The 17386-nt window shown below is 39.1% G+C and overlaps 1 protein-coding gene across 8 annotated transcripts in view; it reads left to right on the plus strand.

Moving 5' to 3' along the window:
- The window catches only part of LTBP1 (latent transforming growth factor beta binding protein 1), a 410312-nt gene that overhangs the window by 375305 nt on the left and 17621 nt on the right, over positions 1-17386 (plus strand). For all 8 annotated transcript variants that reach the window (XM_058278378.2, XM_058278382.2, XM_058278380.2 and 5 more), the window contains 5 exons: positions 2351-2527; positions 2720-2806; positions 4665-4793; positions 5493-5633; positions 6617-6787. In XM_058278378.2, coding sequence (XP_058134361.1) covers positions 2351-2527; positions 2720-2806; positions 4665-4793; positions 5493-5633; positions 6617-6787 — 705 coding nt within the window. The remainder of the gene's footprint in view (positions 1-2350; positions 2528-2719; positions 2807-4664; positions 4794-5492; positions 5634-6616; positions 6788-17386) is intronic.

A 17386-nucleotide genomic window follows, 5' to 3' on the forward strand; every position in this document is an offset into this window, starting at 1 on the left:
TGAGGAATGTTCATAAAATTTCCTGCAGGATTTATGATTGAATTGCTCATTCAAAATGTGTGCCCTCAGTTTTCCTAAATAATTCCATGCTAGAGTTAGAATCCTTCCAGCAGAGAAGGGCAAAGCACATTTCTTCCATATGCACACTTGAAGCAAGCTAGACAAAATGAAGGATGTGGCAAGTTTTACCCAATTTCACACATGAGGAAATGATTTAAAATGTTTTCATAAACTGCTGCATAGAAATCAGCATTTAGTTTTATTCTGGGCACTTGTTCTAGGTTTGAATTTGTTGTCAGCTCTTAATACTAAGTTAGAGTCCCAGCTGAAATTTGTCAGAGAAAGAAAAAAATCTCAGAATTGGCCAGAATCAAGTGTGTGAGTGGGTCTTTTATATTCCGATGCTGTTCTGTGTTCTGAGAGTACTATATAGTGCAAGGTTGGTTTGCTTGTTTTTAATGCTGTAGGAAGAAAGAAAGAGCAGTAGCTTTTCTGATAGAATTTTTCTGAGCTTAAATTTTAAAAGCACCTTTGTTATTTGATATATTAATCAAATTTCCATGGTAAACCAGACCCTGCCAAAATAAATAAATATATAGGAAACTATTGTGAAAATAGCTCATTTTATTTACCTATAACACAATTATCTATGAACTTAAAAAGTAAAGATAGTAATTGACATTAGTGTTGTACTCACCACAGATATTTTCCCTCTGTCCCTGTAGTTTCTTTGGGTCCAGGAATCTGAAACCAGCAGAGTTCTGATGAAAATAGTACATTAATCTAGGTAGTTGCAATGACAGTCATCAGCTTTTTATTTTTATTTTTAATTTTTTTAATTTTTTGCCTTTATTTTTTTAATGTTACATTAAGGGGAAGGGGACTTGGCCCAATAGATTGGGCGTCTGCCTACCACATGGGAGGTCCGTGGTTCAAACCCCGGGCCTCCTTGACCCGTGTGGAGCTGGCCCATGCGCAGTGCTCTTGCACGCAAGGAGTGCTGTGCCATACAGGGGTGTCCCTCACGCTCAAGGAGTGCCCCCTATAAGGAGAGCCGCCTAGCACGAAAGAAAGTGCAGACTGCCCAGGAATGGCACCGCATACATGGAGAACTGACACAGCAAGATGATGCAACAAAAAGAGACACAGATTCCCGTGCCGCTGATAAGGATAGACGCGGTCACAGAAGAACACGCAGCGAATGGACACAGAGAGCAGACAACTTGGGGGGGGGGGTGCACGGAGGGAGAGAGAAATAAATTTAAAAAATAAAAAAGCTACATTAAAAAAATATGAGGTCCCCATATAACCCCCACCCCCTTACCACACTCCTCCCATAACAACAACCTCCTCCATCATCATGGGACATTCATTGCACTTGGTGAATACGTCTATCAGCTTTTTATTTGAATAAAATCAAAGCTATTAATCGATCTAACTGGTTCATAGGCAGTGATTTGGACTCTATAAGCATATGGAAAGGAAGGGATTAGACTTCTTTCCAAGTCTAGCCACAGAATATTGATAAGTTTTAAAGGCACAAACTTGTTCAAAAACTTCAATTCTGATAGAATTCAATTATTTTTCTTATTATCTGAAAGTAGGTGGGTTTTGTTCTCATCATTAGTATTCCCTCATACCATTTTGTCTTTTATCACTGAGTGGGTTAGAACATCATTTATTCTAGGCCACACTTGAGCTAGGACTAGAACTTGGCCTTGAAATTCTACCCCGAGGCTTATCCAGCACTCATTTATTTCGTTCAATGTCAATATTTGCAAGAAATTAAGTACTGAAATTTTCAGTGATGAAAGATTATTTTACTCACGCCATGTTACTTCAATGTTTTCCTACTTACCTTCCTCTGCTTAGAAATAAGCAAAAAAGATTAGAAGCATGGTCAGTTCAAATAACCAGCTAAGGGTTAAATACTATGTGTGGCCCCACATCTCTGATCAAGTGTTGGGGAAAATTTTCATTGATTTAAATAGGCATTATAGCTCAGTAAAGAATGGTCCTATGTTTGGCAAGAAAGCAGACATGGAAACTGTACTCACAGCCAAATTTACAATAAAGTAATTGGTTAATATAAAAGGAAATGATTTTGACAGATTTGCACTCTTGGGGTGTATTAGAAATCCACCAAAATTTGGGATTTAAGTGCACTTTTATCTCAAAGTGGAAGAATCTGATTCTGAAAATGGAAAGCAGTGTTTGGTTAATGAAATGTTACTGGAGTCCGTCTGTTTTTCCTTTTTTTTTTTTTTTTTAACATGATTTCTGCTTTCTGGTGTTAGAGACAGATGTGATATATACTATTAACACTCTTTTTACTTCCTACACTGTTTAGATTTAGACGTAGATCAACCCAGAGAAGAAAAGAAAGAGTGCTACTATAATCTAAATGACGCCAGTCTCTGTGATAACGTGCTGGCCACCAACGTCACCAAACAGGAATGCTGCTGTACCTCAGGCGCTGGGTGGGGCGACAACTGCGAGGTCTTCCCCTGCCCTGTCTTGGGAACTGGTAAGCAACAGCTAAGAGCTGTAGTCATGCTTGTGTTTGGTCATGTGTCCATGGGAATTTATTTGCTTGAATTAGATGGGCAAGATTTGTGAGTCTAAGAAAGCAAAATTAGATTTAAAAGAAATATATATTCATAGAAGGTGTAATTTTTTTTTTCTTTTCTTTTCTTGGTGATGTCTTTCCTGAAATCAGCTGAATTCACTGAAATGTGCCCTAAAGGGAAAGGTTTCATCCCCACTGGAGAGTCTTCTTCCCACATAGGCGGACAGAACTATAAAGGTCAGAATCAAACAGACTCAAACTTGCAACCTGTGTGTATGTCAGACGTTCAGGTGAAAGTGTGGCTTAGGTTGCACAGAGCTGGAGTTCCAGACCACAAAACCTTTCATTCTGCCATCGGAAGAAGGCGCGTGTAGCCTGGAGCTGTGGCTCTTAACACTTAAATTGCATGCAGTTTCTCTGTCTCTGAGGTACAATAATGTCTCAGAGGTTATTGTGAGGATTAGGTAAGATAATATATATAAAAGTACTTAATGCAAAGTTGTATACTTTATAGGTTCTTAATAAATTTTTTATTCCACAGGTATATTAGGAATCATATAGATTATAACCATATAAATTTGAACCTTTTATCCTGTTTATCTTTAATGTCATCAACAAAGCTGAGGCTCTTTTTAAAATATTATCTCTTTTTTTAAAACTTTTTACTCATGGCTACAGATTCATAATAAGGAATGGAAAAGAAGAAAGCAAAATAGATACTTCTTATGTATTTAATGCTTTTATTCTGTAATTCTAAAATAAATGTGCAGCCTCTTTATTATGCTGAAATTTAAACCATATGTATAAATATCTTCTCACTACCCACCCACTTTTTCCATTTGCCTGATAAGAGATATTATGAACTTTTTAAAATACAAAGAGATTTTTTCTTTACAGTTTAATTTTGAAAACTGTTAAGTGGCTGAAAAACAGACTATAAAAACATTTTTATTGTCCATCCAATGTTGGAAAGCTAGTGTTTTAATAATGTGGTAAAATTCAGTAGCTGGAGAGAAAATTCCATGTGTGTTTTTTGAAACACATCTATAATTTTGTCCAATTCAGTAACAAGAAGATATGGTTTGCAATATGTTCTTAATATTTTTCAAGGTCACAAATGTTACATACTGTATTTTTACAGGAATATAATGAAATCTCACCTCATATGAGCCCTGACATCACTATAAAGTCATCCCTTATATAAATATAAATTCCTCCTCTCCTTATCTTAGCCATGCTATAGATCCAGATCCAGACAGATATAAGTTCTAGGCTTGGCTCTGCGGCTCTCCAGCTGTGAAACTTTGAGCACTTCACCTGTGTAGTCTCCATTTAAAACAGTGAGCACTAGATGGCATTAGCTCTAAAATGCTAGGACTGATGCTAATAATAATAAAAGCAGTAGAGAACACTGAGCATTTACATGTGCCAGTATCTGAGCCCTTCACATGGATTATCTCATTTTGTCCTTTCAATCATATTGGGTAGGTATCCCTCTTATCCTCAGTTTATCAATGAGCATACTGAGCCTTAGAGATCATGGGTGCAGGAGTCTAACAACACCCTCAGCACCTCATGCTTATCTTTATCATCAGGAAAGAAGACTTTGATCAAATGCCATCAAAATCTTCTAGGGAGCTTTCCACAACATCTTAGGGACCATCCTAGACCATCTGTGACCTACCTTCAGCTAGTGAATGGGCCAGAATAGACATTTACAGAAATGTACGTTTCTTAAAAAAAAAAGTATATTCTTTAGAGAATATTTTTGGTGCCATTATGCAATCTGCAGGCTATTTCATCAAATATGTAGTAGCAACTCAGAGACCACATTTACAACTACACCTTCTCTGAAAATGTTTTTGGAGATTTCTCCTTAAATTTACAGGTAAATCACTTCTGATTTTGCTTCCACATCTGTGAATTAGGTCTAACTTCATGAATTATATATTGTCTGTAAGATTCTTTGAAAATGTAAATAATGTTATAATATTTAACTCAAAACCCAGTAATGGGCATACTTTCCTTTTTAACTGAAAGATGGCCAAAGCTTCTAGCTCCTCTCTGTATTTCTTTTTTTTTTTTTTGCCCATAGATGCAGATGAATGCCTACTCTTTGGACAAGAAATCTGCAAAAATGGGTTCTGTTTGAACACTCAGCCTGGGTATGAATGCTACTGTAAGCAAGGGACATATTATGATCCCGTTAAGTTACAATGCTTTGGTAAGTTTTAAGAAGATAACAGTGTGGGGTATTATGAAAATACACAGATGGGAAAAAATAAGTAATGCTGTGTCATAAAAAATGATTTCTTTGATCTAGAGCACGTTTTGAAAAGATCAGTAAATGTTTTATGGCTCTTTTGGCTAAGATTTAAGAAAATCTTAAAAAAAAAACCAAACCTCTAAACTCCCTCTTGAATGGATTTTGAACAAAGAGTTAATATTCAATGCGGAATTATAATTCAGGTGGTTGGTATAACTGAAGTGTTCTTTTGGTCTGTGGAACCTCCTGTTTCATCACTCATAATGTGCAAGTGAAAGTCATTTTTAATACTGATGCAGACATTCATGCTTAAGCAGAAAACCATATACACTAGGCTGAGAAACATAGCAAAAGGGAATAATTTCAAAACTTTTATGAAGAGGCATTCTATCTTAAACTTCTAAGCATATCCCGTTCCTAGATGTTTTCTTATGTAATGTAAGCAGTAGCAACAATGTAGCTTTTTCATTCAATACAACCTATACTTTTTTATAGTCAAAGCTGTTCTCTTTTGAATGATGACATATATTAATAGTTAATTAAAATGTGGCAGCCCCTGGAATCCAGACTCAGTTTAGCAATGTGTAAAGTTTAGAAAATGTGTAAGGTACATGTGATGGCTGATTTTCTTTCATTATGGTTTTTTTTTCTGCTAAGATATGGATGAATGCCAAGACCCCAACAGTTGTATTGATGGCCAGTGTATTAATACAGAAGGCTCTTATAACTGCTTCTGTACTCATCCAATGGTCCTGGATGCTTCAGAAAAAAGATGTATACGGCCAGCAGAATCAAACGGTATGTTCGGACGTGAGGTGCAGATTTATGTCCAAATAAATACCTTAAGATTTTCCTGTTTAATAAAAGGTGAACTTGGAGAAACTAGAAAAACTGGATTCCTCATGTATTTTGAAATAATTAAAATGAGATATTAAGATGAATGACAATAAGGTTTTATCATCCATATGTGGGAGATTGAATGCCCTGAACATACTCATGTACTGAAGAAGGGAATATGGAGTAGCTGAGCAGATGGGAGACCTGCTCTGCGCCTGAGGGTTCAGCATACTTAACCTTCACAGGCAGCTGAGGAAGTCGAAGTTCAGGGAAAAGTATGTAGGTTTGCTTGAGTGGAGTAGAGGACATGGTGGAAGAGGGTGGGCAGGACAGATGGATGGAGTTTGACGAGGAGGTGGCTATCCCTGAGGTCCATTTTGGGAATCCTGAAACCTTGTTCAGCCCTGATTCACTATTGGAGGCTGGGTTGACTGATCACTCGTCACACTCAGCAGGCTGCTTTGGATGAAGTCAGTTGAAAGGCAGAAAGGTAGAATTAAGGGCTCAAGGATGAAATGTCACTAGGCAGGGCTCTGGCAGATGGAAGAGGTGAGAGAGCACAAATCTAAAATATGTAACGTAGAAAGAAATGGTAGGATTGGACAGAGTAGTAACTGTGAAAAAGCCAAGATTAGGAAGATGAGAAACTGAGCACGATTATGAGAAGTGCTGGCAAGATAATGGGGCATTTTATATAATCATGGAAAGCTATAAGGAGAAGGATTTAATTAGAAGATGATGCGGATGATTTCAGCTGATGGAATGATACCCAGTTGGAGACGACAGAGGTTTGATCCAAGGAAAGATCAGGCTAGATTCAGACTTTGACTTGGAAGTCATTCTTAGAAATAGGGATGGAAACTTTGAGACTCATTGGCTTCCCACCGTGTTTATGAAATAGGAATAACGGTTCGATTGTCATGGAACCATGTCTTCCCTTTCAGAACAAATTGAAGAAACCGATGTCTACCAGGATCTGTGCTGGGAACATTTGAGCGATGACTATGTGTGTAGCCGCCCTCTTGTTGGCAAGCAGACGACCTACACGGAGTGCTGCTGTTTGTACGGCGAGGCCTGGGGCATGCAGTGTGCCCTGTGCCCCATGAAAGATTCAGGTGAGGCCTCACTCAGTTCCTCCTGCAGAAGGCCTTTGGACACGGAGTCTTCTCACCTCCTTCGGAGCCTGACAATTCCTTTTTGCTTATATTTCTTCACCTTTGCTGCTGATACTTTACCTTCATCTGGAGTGTGTGTGTGTTTGTGTAGGGAGAGGAAGAGTAAGATTGCATAAACATCTGGCTGCTGGTTTACTTCCCATCTGGATCCTGTCATTAATTTTTGAAACCCTCAATCCATTTTTTCCCGAGAATGATAAATGACCAAAAGAAACGTAATGCAACTTAGCAATCAGTGGCACAGGTCTTTAGAGTTTATATTTCCTGATACTTCTTTTTTTCCCTATAATCCTTCACATTCCTCCCAAGTTCCACTTAGAGCAAAGAGTATTAAAGGAGAGACTATGGAAACAAGCTTTATAGGTGAGAGTCCAAAATTATATGCCAGCCTCTGTGTGAGCAATAAAGGAACCCAGGCATAGAGGAGGAGAGCAGGAAGGAAGTGAAAAGCCATTGAAACACATTGCCTTTCCATTCAATTTTAGATCTGAAGTCAAACCTTTGGTCAAATGGAAACATAGGGCAGCCCAGGCTCCGGTGTTATCCCTCTGCTAGTGGTGGAGGAGGACTGGAAGTGCTGACCGCGTTTGCTGGCCAGGTTGTTTGGTGACTGTTGGCGTTGTGCACTGACAGCTTATTTCTCTCTTTACCACCACTTAAAGGAAAGCACTCAAAAGTATTTGGTATGTCATTTTGTCTTTGTAAAATTGATTTGTTCAAGTTAAAAAAGTAGCATGTGGGAACAAAATGAAAGAGTTCTTAGTGAGCATCTTCTTCAGAATGGGCAAGAGGGGAAGAATTGCTTGTAAAGAGGAAATGCATTGAGTTGTAGTTAATTCAATTAGAATATTCTTTTCAAGCTCTTTCATAAATTAGCTTTTCAGCTTAGAAATAACATAAAGCCAATGTAGAATAAAAAGAAATAGTTATAAAGGCCATAAAAAGAAAAAGGTATAGCAAAGATAAAGAACAAATACATAAAGAAATAGATGGCAACGATGGGAGCCCAGAATTGGAAAGATGGGCTGAGCCTGGAATTCAGTTCTGCCTGCAATTGCTGTGTGACCAGGAAAGAATAACCTCACCCAGGGCAGTTTGTTTGTAAAATGGAGCCATCTAAGTCTATCTCGGTTGTTGTGAAGATTGGGAAGATGTAGGCAGAGCAGGCATACAGGAAATGGTAGACAGGTGCTGCATGGAGGGGAAAGTGAAATCGTAAGAAGTGAGTAAAATGGGCTTGAGTCATCTTTTCACCATGCTCACATACCTCAGTTCCTTTTTACTTAGAGTACTTTTTATTAATGTTTTTCAAAAATATATATTCCTTCCAAAAAATTAAAATAACAAGATATTAGGTCCCCCTTCACCTACCTCATCACAATTGAACTTTGCTCTTTAAAAATATCTTAACAGTAAATTTTTTAACAGCATCCTAACCCTTTGCCTACATGTTGTTGTTATATATTTATATTTAAATAGTATATTTAAAATGCAAATCCATACTATCAGTCTAAGGAAGGCTGTTTTTTTGTTGTTACATCTCTAGCACCTCAAATTTGGGGCTGAGTTTTTGCATTTTTACATCTTTTAAATCAAGATGCATTTTATTATCTGTGGAATCTTAGAATTGATATCATGTGGCTACTTTTAAATGTCTGCACAGAATCTATTTTATAAATGCACTATGTTTTTTTGGTCACTCCTTTAGCACTAGACATTTGGGCTATTTCACACCCTTCCTCACTCCACCCCACCCTGACCCTGATTTTCCTGTTAAAAACAATGTTGCAATGAACCTCTAGGTATATGTCTTTTTTTTTTTTCCTTAAGATTTATTTATTTATTTAATTCCCCCCTCTCCCCGGTTGTCTGTTCTCTGTGTCTATTTGCTGCGTCTTGTTTCTTTGTCCGCTTCTGTTGTCATCAGCGGCATGGGAAGTGTGCGCGGCGCCATTCCTGGGCAGGCTGCACTTTCTTTAGCGCTGGGTGGCTCTCCTCACGGGTGCACTCCTTGCGCATGGGGCTCCCCTACGCGGGGGACACCCCTGCGTGGCAGGGCACTCCTTGTGCGCATCAGCACTGCGCATGGGCCAGCTCCACACGGGTCAAGGAGGCCCGGGGCTTGAACCACGGACCTCCCATGTGATAGACGGATGCCCTAACCGCTGGGCCAAGTCCGTTTCCCTATATGTCTTATATATACCTGCAGGAGGGACTTAGTAAGAAATTGTTACAAATGAAAATGCTGGATCAAGAAGTATATACTTTTAAAACGTACTGTATTACTCTCCAAAAGTATTGCATAAATTTACACTTGAGTTGGAGTATTCGATATGCCCCTCTCCTCATACTGTTCTACCACTGGAATGTTTCCATTCCAGGTTGTTGAAAGGATATTTTACAGGCATATCCCTTATTCCTGGTGGATTGGGGCATCTTTTCCGTGTTTGAGTGATTTATATTTCTTCATCAGTAAATTGTTCATCATATCCTTTGCCATTTTTCTTTGGCTGAATGTCTTTTTCTTGATTAATTGGTGCTTTATACATATTCTGTCAACTCCTCTGACATTTGGGTTAGGATGTGCTTGTTGTTCTGGAGTCTCCTATTGGAAAGATCCTGCTTGTCCTTGTGTTTTATTCTATCCTTGCCCTGACCTTGTATTATTAAATGTTTACTGCATGTGAACCTGACAACACAGTGCCTTTGAAGAGCCAAATTTAATTGACCAGTTTTTAAACAATATTCAAATTTTTTTCTGTTAGAAATAAATTTTAGAATATTACATCAATTATTTTTAACTGAGATTCTAGGAAACACATTTTTAAATGTAAATTCGAGCAAATACATCCGCACAAATATATAGTATAAAATTTTTTTAGGAGAATAGGGGGTACCAGGAAAAAAATAGTATAAGTTCACAAAATAAATTTAGCATTATTGCTACACTATTCTTAGTTTGTATATGCATGATAGTTATGATAAATTTATGATAAATTCTCTTTCCCAAATCTCTAGTGGACATGGTCAATCAAATCCTCAAAATCAATGGTATTCAATCTTTCTTTTAAGAAAGTGAATTATTCTAACCTCTACTATAAATTCATTAGCATCAAAGATCCTGGGAGGACTGTTTGGGGAGAACAACTACTTAGGCTGTTAAGGAATCTGTGAAAGACTTCCGGGTTCAGGGAATACATATTCCAAGTGAGTTGGTTAGAGTATAGGAATTAGTTGGGTAGCACAGGAGTATTTCTTTTACATCACTAAAATTATGGACCTAACACTAGACTTGGGGATTGTGTCTTCTGAATTCAGAGAGATTTCTAAAGAGAGAAGTTAGGCAGTTTTGCCTGAGGCCTATGACTAGTTGGCACACCTGTATTCACACCTGATCTCGTTGGTACCTAGACCAAGCTGTCTCGGTCAGTACCTTCTGCTGGAGTATGGGGTGAAGCACATGGGCTCTGGAGCCAGGTTGCCTGGGTTTGAATCATCGGCATGACTTTGGTACTTCATCCCTCTTTGCCTCAGTTTCCTCCTGTAGAAAGTAGGATACTAATATCATCTTCCCACCAGGATTGTTGTGAGGATTAAATAAGTTAATATGGGAACACCTGGAATAACTCTTGACACAGTATAAGCATTCAGAAAATATTAGTGGGAGCAACGCCACTGAATATGATATAGTAGGGAACTCCAAGACTGTCCTCCTAAGAAAGCAGTGAATAAACCGGCAAAAACTGCCAGTCAGCTCTTTTGGAGCTCTTGAATCTAATTACAAACTCGCAACCAAGGGAACGCTTAATGAAGACGAAGCCACGGAGTGTCGGTAGGAGAGCACTGTGGTGTTTGAACCTACTCACTTAGCATCGCCCACTCCCCAGCTTGGCACTGGCCGTGAAGTGTGGCAGTGTGCATTCCTGGTGCAAGGTGCTAGAGCACCACGGAAAATAGTGGTTGTGTGTTTTGACCTGTCTTGTGGCTCCCTGAAGGGTTTGCCTTTGTTCCACCTGCGTTGGTGTGTCCCTAGGGCTGAAGTGGCTTCCTGGGTGGCCTTTTTCCAAAGCATGTAAAGGCAAATGTGTTAGCTACAGTCACCTGGGGCAAGAACTCAAAGGGCAAAGCCTGGGAAGGAAGAGTCTGGGTGGGAGGATATGATTGGGGAAGTAAAGGCTTTGAAAAGCTCCTGCTTTTATCTGGGATCTAGAGTGACAAGTATATACCCAGGGTTGGAGCCATGCTCAAGAAAGGCCTGAGAAGACTAAGCTTTCATGCTGGCTTCCTCTTGGGATCTGTGAACTAGAAGTAAAAGCCAAGCTGGGATCAGTTCAGAATAGATTGTTATAGATTTAAGGTGTTGCTTGTAATCCCTAAGAAAGTAACTAAAAAATAAACAGAAAAAGAAGTGAGAAGGGACTCATCAAATGTTAGCAACTATTGCTACTACTAGGTGACTCCGAGCATATGTATTTTCAAATGTAACTAAAACCAAGGATCTTACAAAAATATACACTTACCTGATAGCATCTGACCATGAATTAAGGTAGACAAATACAGAAATAATTGTCCTCATATGAAACAATCCTGTTTCTAGACCGCTGCTTCATAGACGTCCATGGGCATGTGAATTACCTGCGGAACTGATTCAAAAGCAGGTTTCTAACAAGCCCCCAGGCGCTGGTTCTAGAGACATCTTACAGCACCTGTCTTTATTTTGTTAAAACCTTCTTTCATGCTGATACTATTAATTTTTCAAAGAGGAATCAATCTGTAAATTTTCAGACTGGTTTGCTAATAATTTCTGCCATCCCACCCTTTAAATATGCTGTTCATTAATATCTTGGTAATTGAGAAAGGGACACATTGTCTCTTCGTTACCATCAGCACTGGCCTAATCCCAGCCTGTCTGGCACTGAACCTTCCAGCTTTTCTAGGAGCACAGTACTGCTTTGGGGAACAATTGGGTACTGATGGAAACAGTGCTGGAGGAGTTGGAGAAATAAATCGCACCACTTGTCATCAGCTTTGAGCGTTAAAGTGCACTGTAAAGTAAAGCCTTGGCTCCGGAGAAGACTTTCACACTTCTGGTCCAATAGGTCATGGTTACTAACTCGTGCTCAGGCAGCAACTGCATCTGAAAATACTGGTAGGTGGAGGAGGTAGGAGCAGCTCCTGAAAATAGTGGTCCCTGATGTGAGATGTGAGATGGCATCTTGTGGATCAGTACCACATACAAGGGCCATGAGTGACAAGTGATGGATTGGGTCAGGGTAACTACATGAGGAGAATTGCTGAATTGTAGAGTTCAGTACATTTCTGGGGCTGCTTGGGATCCCATTTTAACCCTGGATTAAGGTCTCTGAGGCCAGGCACCGGGCCTTAGGAGAGGATTCCAGATTATCGACAGTGGCATGGCAGAGGCGAGAGTGGACAGTTTGTTGAAGTTGGTCATGTGGTCACAGCCTCCCCCTTGAGACCCCTGGAGGCCTCAGTTCCCCCATTGTCTCTGCCTTTTCTTCCTCTCCTTCCCCTCTCACAGCAGCCTCTGACGCTGCCTGCTCTTAAATTGCTTTTGGTGGCCAAACTGCTTTGAGAGGACCCTCTGATTCGAGCACCTCCTGATGCCCTGCCAACAGTTTGGAGAACAAAGCCATAAAAAACAAACCACTGCATCCTGTCAGAAGTGAAAGAGGGTGGTCATTGTGTACAGATTTGTCGGAGCTTGGAGATCTTTGGTGGATATGGAGTTTTTTTGGAATATTAGTTTCCTCTAGCTTGGTTTTCTGGACTGAGCTATAGGGAGAAATGATAGCTGACAATTACATGGCCCAGTGCCAGGCTCTGTTCTAAATGCTTTACATGGATTAAGTTATTTCATTCTCCAGGCCATCCTATGAAGAGGTGTATAATTACCTCCTCTTTCTGGGAGAGGAAATGAGGCATGGGGAGGTTAAGCTACCTGCCGTGGTGAATGCCAGCAAGTGGCAGGTTCAGACCCAGGCATCCGGCTCCCGACTTTTTGCTCCTACCCTCTGCAGTGTTGCACGGGCCCTTTCTTGCCAAGATCTCCAAACACATCTAAAATAAATAGTATTTCTTAGAATTAAAAAGTAGCAAAGTGAAGAATCAAATGTTTAAATCACATGCATTGTGTGTTAAAGAAGAGATAAACTACCATTTTAGAGATAGATGGAGAGTTTAGCAAAATTTGGGGTTTCCCGGATTCTCCTACAGTGGTGGGCATAACAACAGTATACACTGGACTAATAAATAGATTACAGCAACTAAATAACTCAGTAAATAAAACTCTTGGTGATGTCTGGCACTTTCACATTCCTTTTTATAGCTTTTTATGTTATTTTTTTTATTTAATTTTTTTACATTTAGTGATTTTTTAATAAATTTACAGTTTTGCAACCTTTACCACATTCCCATTTTAGAATATCCATCACCCAAAAAGATAAAATGAATTTTAATATATTTGTTTATTGCTATCATTAAAAACATAAACTTAAGTTTTCTGGAAAATATTCCTATGGATTGAAACATAGAGTGCCATTATCTCATGGCAATAATCTGTAAATGAAAGAAAATTAGGCACATTTGAACTCTGGACCCTAAAGTGTCCAGGATAATAGTATCTATAGTTATTTTTTTTTTAATAATTAGACTTATTTAAGTAAATTGAACATAAACACTTCACACAGTCTTGATCTAAAACATTGAAGTTAAGGAATTTTCTTGCTGGGGCCCCAGTGTATTGGGAGGGTGCCACCTATTGGTGACATAATATACTGCATCCTAGGTGATAAATTGTGATGCAGCCATACAGTGGACAATACTAGAGAGCCATTTTTAAAATGAGTCATATCTGTAGATCCTATTATAGAATGGTATCTAAGTCACATTTTTAAACAATGTGTAGAATACCTGTGTAGTAAACGATTATTTGCATGAAAAGGGGGCCATGTCTAGCTAGGTTGGAGATTTTTATAAATCTATCGCGTTTGAACTTTTTAAACACATTCATGTTTATCTTACTCAAAATAATGTTTTAAAATAAGTGGAAGCTACAATTCCTAATATGTTATAGTTGAAGGATCATGAGCTCTAGATAAGAAGTCAAGAGACATGGCTATTACTCGCAACTCTGTGCAAATTACTCTTTGTACCTTGGTGTCCTCACCACATAAATTAAGGGAAGGGTCTAACTAGGACTTAAACTCTCTCAGAGCAGAGGTAGTGTGTATTTTGGGCATCACTGCATCCCTTTATAAGTGTTAAATGAATGGCAACAAATGGATTTTATTTTATATCTATTGAATGAAAGAACAAAAGCAAAAAGGCATGCTCGAATAGGTACTTAGTATTCTAACTGTTGAATAAAATGTCATTATTATCTAACTTCAATCATTTTAGGTAGACTATATAATAGGGGAGTGGGAGGACTTTGCAAGGGTTGTTCATACTCCTTTGTGTAACGATTATTCTCACTGCACATCTTAATAGTTTAGAAGAAGAAATAATTATCTGAAGGTGGGTCTGAGTTACTTATAGCATTCCTGTTTTTGATTTTAGTTAAATTCTTATTCCTTCCTTCATTTCATTATTTATCAAGCACCCATTATATATTAGCCAAAAAATTTTGAAACAGTTATATAGTTTGTATTTCCATTTAATGTAAAATAAAATTCAGTTCTGTAACACTAACATAATATGCAGTTAACCAGTGCTAAATGAGAATATTTTGATCCTAAATATTGTCATTTAAATGTACAAACGATACCCTTATTTAATAAATTCACCATTTGCTATGATACAGAATATTAGAATACTTCCTAGTAGTAATCGATTCCAATTTTTTCACATAGTTTTATGAAAGCAAACAGGTTTGGAATCTGTCTTTAAACAATTGAGCAAGTGATTTCTTCCATATCCAGGCAGAGCTCTTACTCGTTTCCAAACATCTCAGCATAAAAGGTCTAATAATACCCTAGGCGGTGTGAAGGAAGACAGGGACTCACGGACTAAACCTGAAAAAATATTTTAACTGGGCAACAGTTGCAAAGGAACTTTCAGCAGTCATGGTCCAAAGGCTTGTCATCCAAGAAATAGGTTTGCAAAGAATTTTAATAATAATACCTTTGGAAGATCCTCCTTGTGAGACCCAGTGAGTGGTCCCACCTTTGGTTTAGGCAATCCAGAGTTCTCGTCTGCATTTGGCACTGGCTCTATCATTGCATTGGACAAGTTACTTCAATTTCCTTTAGCCCATGTTTAGTGTGGTTCTGTGAGGTTCTGATAATTAATACTCTGAGTATGGACACATTTATTATAGTGATATAGGTCATGAGCATTGTGAGTCAAGAAAATAGCTGCTAATCAACTGTGAGGGAGAATTAAAATCTAACTGGAAAACTATAAAAGGCTTCTTGGTAAATGGAGTGACTGCCATGCCCACATGAAGTATGTGACACTCTAGTCAAAAGGTATATTCTAAACAGGTGTGAGTGGCTCACTTTTTGGGGACTGAATTCTCAGTGTGTCAAGACTCGATTGAATTAGATGCCATATGGAGTAGCATGGAAGTAATTTATGCTGTTTCCCTTTGGAAAGATTCTTGTATTAGAAAGCTTCCTCTCCCAATAATTAAAAAAAGAAGGTGGAAATGCTTTTCCGACTCCGGCAGGATTGCTTAGAAAATGAAATCAGTAGTGAATTATGCCCATATAGCTTGTGCTAACTTTCTGTTAGTTTCCTCATTTATAAAATGGCAATAACAACACCTCCCTCAAAGGATTTGCAGGCTTAGTGCAATAATGCTTGCTGGGTGTTTGGCATATAGTAAATGCTCCATGGGTGTTAGCGATGATAATAAATCATACCCTGTTCCAGGAAGTGAGGGGAGCTAATGCTTATTCCACACTGCTGCCTTCTTATACAGTGTTAGAAATCTCTTTGAAAGGAGGCAAGGCCCAAAGAGAATGGGGGTCGGGGGGTGTTCCAGGACTAGCTTGGACCAAATGCCCTTGTGGCTCGCCCGCACCCCTCCCGGTGCTTAGACAGCCAGAGTGAGTTTTAATGACTGCGGGAGGCCTTATTCATGAAAAAGACCATTTCATACCGGGTTTAAAATTATTATTCAATGTTTCCAATTATTAAATGTTAAAACCTTCATTTTTCCAAAGAACTTCAGTTCAACTTACACATTTTGTCCTTTACAAAGCCGTTCATTTCATATAAAATAAGATTAATTTCACTTTTTGGATTCATGTTGGTATATCTCAAGTTGAACAGATTAAACTCTTCTTAAGAGTAATTCATATATACAAACTTAGTTAATTAGATTCTCTTAAATACTTTGCTCTCCATTTAGAAGCTTTATGTGTATTTGATGATTTTGCTCTCATGCATTTTCCATACCTAGAAGGGCAAACCCACATTTCTAATAAGCATTTTCTTAAGTATTTAAGCAGCTCTTACAAATCTAGTGAATCAAACTTATAAATGAAACAAATTGCATTTCCTTATAAATTGAAATATGGTTTACCAGCCTAATCAAATTCTCTTAATTCTCATTCAACTTGAAATCATAAATCTAAAATCAGTTATATTTCAAGTTGAAATCACAAAGCTTTTCTGTCAGGTTCTCTATTATATGATTCTCTTAGCTATTACAGACATTTAAAATTATGGTAACAGCTTAACATCAAGGATTAATATTCTAAGCTTAATCTACTTCATGATCCCTAGTAGAATTGCCGTCTTAAGCCAGTTACTGGGTAGACACATTCAATTATTTACCAGTTGGAGAACTGACACCAAGACTTGGAACTTGCACGCCAACTCTCTATTCTGCCCAGCCATACACGGGGGTGTAGAGCAGCTTCTTATTGTTTCCATGTGAGCAGGGGACCCCAATTGCCCCTGTCTATTAGTTTCCCAACGTGCTTCTCAGAGGTCTTTCAAGTCACCTCTGTCCTCCTTTCGTTGACTGTCCAGCAAAGACGCAACACAGCAGCCCTGCTCCCAACTTGCAGCTACCTGCCTTCACCGCTGAACCCACAGGTCAAGTCATTTTAATGTCCTGTGAAAGAGCCCCATTCAGAATTCTGGTTAATTCTCCCACAGCCTGGAGCCCTAGGCCAGCTAGACATCCCCTGTTTAGGAAGAATCAGTCTTGTGTCGGACTCACCCTTACTCAAACCTCCATCACCTCTAGGCAGATCCCTCTGTCATCTTGGAGCGCTGCCCCTGCCTGGCACCACGGGCCCAGGGCTGGATTTGTCGCCCCTCAGGACCCTGCGTGGAGGTTCTTAGGGCCTCACCACCTCTCGAGGTGGCTTCTGGCAGTTGTTGAACTTTGTGTCGCCTCCTACCTGTCCTTCCCCCCTTTATGGCTCCTAGATTCAAATCTCCCCTTGGGCTTGCTCTTGCCCAAGGGTGCCAGGCCTTCCCCGCCTGCAGGGTCCTCCCCTAACCCAGCTCAGGATCCCGGCGAAATCTATGATGTGTGCTTGAGGAGAGGAAGGAGGA

This window comes from Dasypus novemcinctus, chromosome 17, assembly GCF_030445035.2.
Source record: "Dasypus novemcinctus isolate mDasNov1 chromosome 17, mDasNov1.1.hap2, whole genome shotgun sequence".
In the NCBI taxonomy this organism is placed as follows: domain Eukaryota; kingdom Metazoa; phylum Chordata; class Mammalia; order Cingulata; family Dasypodidae; genus Dasypus; species Dasypus novemcinctus.